At 61.7% G+C, this 3,864-nt stretch overlaps 1 protein-coding gene across 2 annotated transcripts in view; it reads right to left on the reverse strand.

The window, feature by feature from the left end:
• Positions 1-1,404: 1,404 nt before the first annotated feature.
• Positions 1,405-3,864, reverse strand: part of STAT3 (signal transducer and activator of transcription 3) — a 10,695-nt gene continuing 8,235 nt past the window's right edge. For both annotated transcript variants that reach the window (XM_009282777.2, XM_009282770.2), the window contains exons 22-23: positions 3,666-3,778; positions 1,405-3,579 (exon numbers count right to left, since the gene is read on the reverse strand). In XM_009282777.2, the coding sequence (XP_009281052.1) occupies positions 3,524-3,579; positions 3,666-3,778 (169 nt within the window). In that variant the 3' untranslated portion in view covers positions 1,405-3,523. The remainder of the gene's footprint in view (positions 3,580-3,665; positions 3,779-3,864) is intronic.

The raw sequence follows: 3,864 nt of genomic DNA on the forward strand, positions 1-3,864 counted from the left end.
AGGGTTTGCATATTGGTAAGAAAATTCCTTGTTCCAGGGTTTTCCACCCCATCCTGCAGCTGGCAGAGGGGAGCTGGGAACTGCCAGGGAAGGAGAGGGGAGGTCCCTGGGGCTGGGCTGAGCCACGTTCCCCTGTGAGCCGCACCCTGCAGCACCCTGGGCTGCACTGCCAGGAGCGGGGCATGCAATCCCATGCAGCTGCCTCGGGGGCAGGAACAGGTTTGCTGGCTCTGTGCAGAGCCCTGGTTTGGTTCAATGGTAAAATGGAGGGTCCTGGTGGGGCTAGTTCCCAGAGCAGGGACACGCAATGGCCTTGGAATTTAGCTCAAACCCAAGCAGGACACTCCAGGGTGCAGGAGGCTTCAGGGCCATCTTCAGCGCCTCGAACCAGCTCAGCGCAGCCGGTTCCACAGGGCCTATGTGGGATCTATTGAGCATGACCTGCATGAAAAATGCCCCTGCTAATCCTGCCCTGACAGAGCAATAATCTCTCCCTCTTAGCCTCATCAAAGCCCAAACCCTACAAGGATCCCACTGCTCCGCAGCTTTGCGGAGGGCCGCAGGTGGCAAGCGCTGGGGGTGTGGATCCCGCAGGAGCCCTGTGGGAGATGCTGGTGCTCTTGTGGACATCGTGTTGCTGGCTGCCTGCTCCCAGCCCCAGCACAGCACACACACCTTGCCCTGCAAAGCCTGGGACTGGCTGCCCTCAGCCTCAGCTCCAGCCCAGGGCAACAGCAAGGGGCAGGGTGCAGGGCACAGTAGCACTGGGTGCCAGCTCCAGCACGTCCCCACGAGAGGGCAGGGCAGGCCCACACTGCAGCCTGGGGCCTGGTCCCCTGCAGGGCCCCCAGGCAGCCACCCCCTCACCCAGCCCGGGACAGGGCCCCGAGAAGAGGGGCAGTGGGGAAAGTCACCTCCACCCAGAGCCCATTGACCCCCGGGGCAGAGGCAGCCGCAGGGGGAATGGCACGGGGGTCCTGGTGCAGCCCCAGGGGCCACCAGGCAGGGAGCAGCCTGAGCAGGGCCCTGGCTTAGCCACGTCCTCCCACGCTGGCACCGGAGTTTCCTTTACGCAAGCAGAGGAGACCCAGGCGCTGCTCCAGGGCAGACACAGAAACCAGCCCTGGGCTGCGGTGCAGCGATACGCCCCCCCACCATCCCTCCTGCTCCCCCGGGGAAGCGCCCTGCTGTGCTCCGATAAGGCAGGCAGCCGGAGAGCCGCCTGCCCACGCGTGCCGGGCAGCGGCACAGGCCAGGTGCAGGCAGCACCGGGGCGGGCTGGTTTGCGCTGAGCAAACCACAGCTCTGGCGTCAGGGCCGGCGTTTCACTGACAGAGGCCCCGGTTCCCGGAGCTGGGTAAGGCAGGCGCTGCACGCAGACAGCTGAACTCACACCCCAAGACGACGTCACTTCAGAGCCTTTATTTTGGAGAAGGTTAAAGCCTGTAGATACAGCAATAAAATATACAAAAAAATAAAATTTTTTTTACAGTATTGAATGCTGCCCAGGGCTACAGTGACTGCAGCTGGAGGCAGCTACACACGAGCACGGGGCAAAACGGCCCTTGTCCCTTCTGAGGGCCTCCCAACTTCAAAGGGCATTCCTGTCCCCAGGGCCAGCCATGGACACCCTCTCCTGCCCACACACAGCTAAGGGGGCTGGCCCAGACCCCACAGCCCTCTCTCCCTTCCCCTGGGGATCCCACCCTCTGGCTCCCTACCTGCAGGCTGTGATGCCGACAGTGCAGCCCACAGCTGGGGGGGCTGTGGGGACACCCCACAGTCTTTACAGGGCAGAAAAGCCAGAGCCATGTCACAGGTCCACCCTGCACCACAGCAGCGTCGCTGGTACAGATGACTGAGGGTTTGCCTCCACCCAGGGCCAAATCAAGACACATCAGAGACCTGTAAAGCTCAGGGCTGGTGCCCAGTAAGACGTTTCTCTGCTGATGTTACCCACAGCCTCAGTGCCAACAGCTCCTGCAGCCCTGCCCTGAAGCGCTGGGCCTGGCTGAGCATAGCACACAACCCCCTTGTGCCACCCCCCTGTGGGCAGCCGCAGCCCCGTTAACACCACGGGCTTCCAGATGCTGGGGCAGGGGGGGCAGGCAGCTCTCCCACTGCCTCTCCTCCCCTTCCTTGCTCGTCGGTGTCTGCATGCCCGCTGCATGGAAAGGGCAGGAGCGCTCCCCCCATTTTGGTAAATACAGAACCACAGCCATCGGCCAGCACAGCTTCCACCTTTCCTTGACCCCCCGAGCAAGGAAACCTGCCCTTTACAACACCCACACCTCCATCGAGCACTGGCCAACAGCAGATTCCTGTTCCTACATACATCCTGCTTCCTTCAACTCTTGCCACCTCCTACCTTAACAGCGACAGCCAACCTCCAACAAAAATGCCATGTAAAGCCCCTGAGAAGCTGCAAACCCACTGCCCGGGCCATCACAAGCCATACCAGAGGGAAAAGGGCCAGGCCAGGCCATCCGCTGCAGGTCACGTTGGATCCAGCCGCCTCCCATCCTCCCCCCGGGGTCCAACAGGTCTAACTGCACAGTGAGGGAGGCACAACCATGCTCCTGTCACTAGCCTGGCCACGGGGCGAGCCATGGTCGGGGCAGCCTCTGTGGTTACACCCAGGTCCCAAAACACACCCAAGATGCAAATGCTGCATGCTCACAAGCGTGCACTGATGTTGGGACACGTCACTGCCCTGCCCCAGGGCAGCTTTTGCACTGCAGGGAAACCAGTCGTCCCAGCAGGAGCCCAGGGGCTGCTGGAGCCAGCCGGATCTCTGTGCCTGCAGCAGGAAGTTGGTGGCAAGCACAGGCAACCACCAAAACTCCCTGCTCCCAGCAAAGCCCACGCTGAGCCCAGCAGAAGCATCGTCCTCACAGGGCGGGAGCGCCTGGGCCCATCCACCTCGCAACTCTGAGCCGTGTGCTGGTCTCCGTGGCCAAAAGCAGGGCCAAAGGTGCAGAGGAGATCCCTCTGCGCTCTGTGAGCTCTGGGAGGGCTGCTGGGGCAGCAGCAATGCAGACCCCCATCACACAGTGCATCAGGTAACCCGTGCGGAGGCTAGGGCCAGCCGATCCCCTCTCAGGTGCCCGGAGGCAAATCTGGGCTCCTAAGATCTTCACGGGCTTTTGGACTCTGGCAGTCAGGAAAGCAGCTTTCAACAGCAGGCAGCACGGCTGGGGCTGCAGAAGCGTTTGTAAAAACTGAGGCTGCGATCGGAGGCTAATAGGCACTTGAATGAGCAAAACAATAATAAAAAACTGTTATGGAAGGAAATAGAAAAAGGTTCATCCCCCCTCCCCCCAAAGAGACGAACAGAAACCACCCTGGAGAGGGGGGTGTTCGTTTGGGTCAAACAAGGAATAGGTGGCAAGGACCCTGCCCCCAGCTCCTCCCGAGGAAAGGCCCAGAGCAACCGTGACCGAACAGGGCGAGACCGGGGGAGCTCTTTGGAGGTGGGAAGCCCGAGTCCTGGGAGGGCCCCCGCGAGCACCGGCGGAGCACCTCACATCGGTGAAGAAGCACACTCCGGGGTCAGCTCCATGTCGAAGGTCAGCGACTCTGTGGGGAGACACAGATGGAGGTTACAGGGCCCGTATGCGGCTACAGCCAGGACCCTCTCGGGTGCCGTGCCCCACCAGACTCACCAAACTGCCCTCCTGCATTGGCCTCTGCTCCCTCGCTGCTGTTGCCAAACTGCATGAGCGAGTCCAGGGTGCGTGGGGACATGGGCAGGTCGATGGTGTTGCTGAAGGAGGTGCTGTCCAAGGAAGGAAGGGAAAAAGCACAGAAACCTTCGGAGTCAGGGCCTGGCCAGAGCTCTCCAACACCCCCTCTCCCCCCCCC

Source organism: Aptenodytes forsteri, unplaced genomic scaffold (genome assembly GCF_000699145.1).
Source record: "Aptenodytes forsteri isolate BGI_AS27 unplaced genomic scaffold, ASM69914v1 Scaffold492, whole genome shotgun sequence".
Lineage (NCBI taxonomy): Eukaryota > Metazoa > Chordata > Aves > Sphenisciformes > Spheniscidae > Aptenodytes > Aptenodytes forsteri.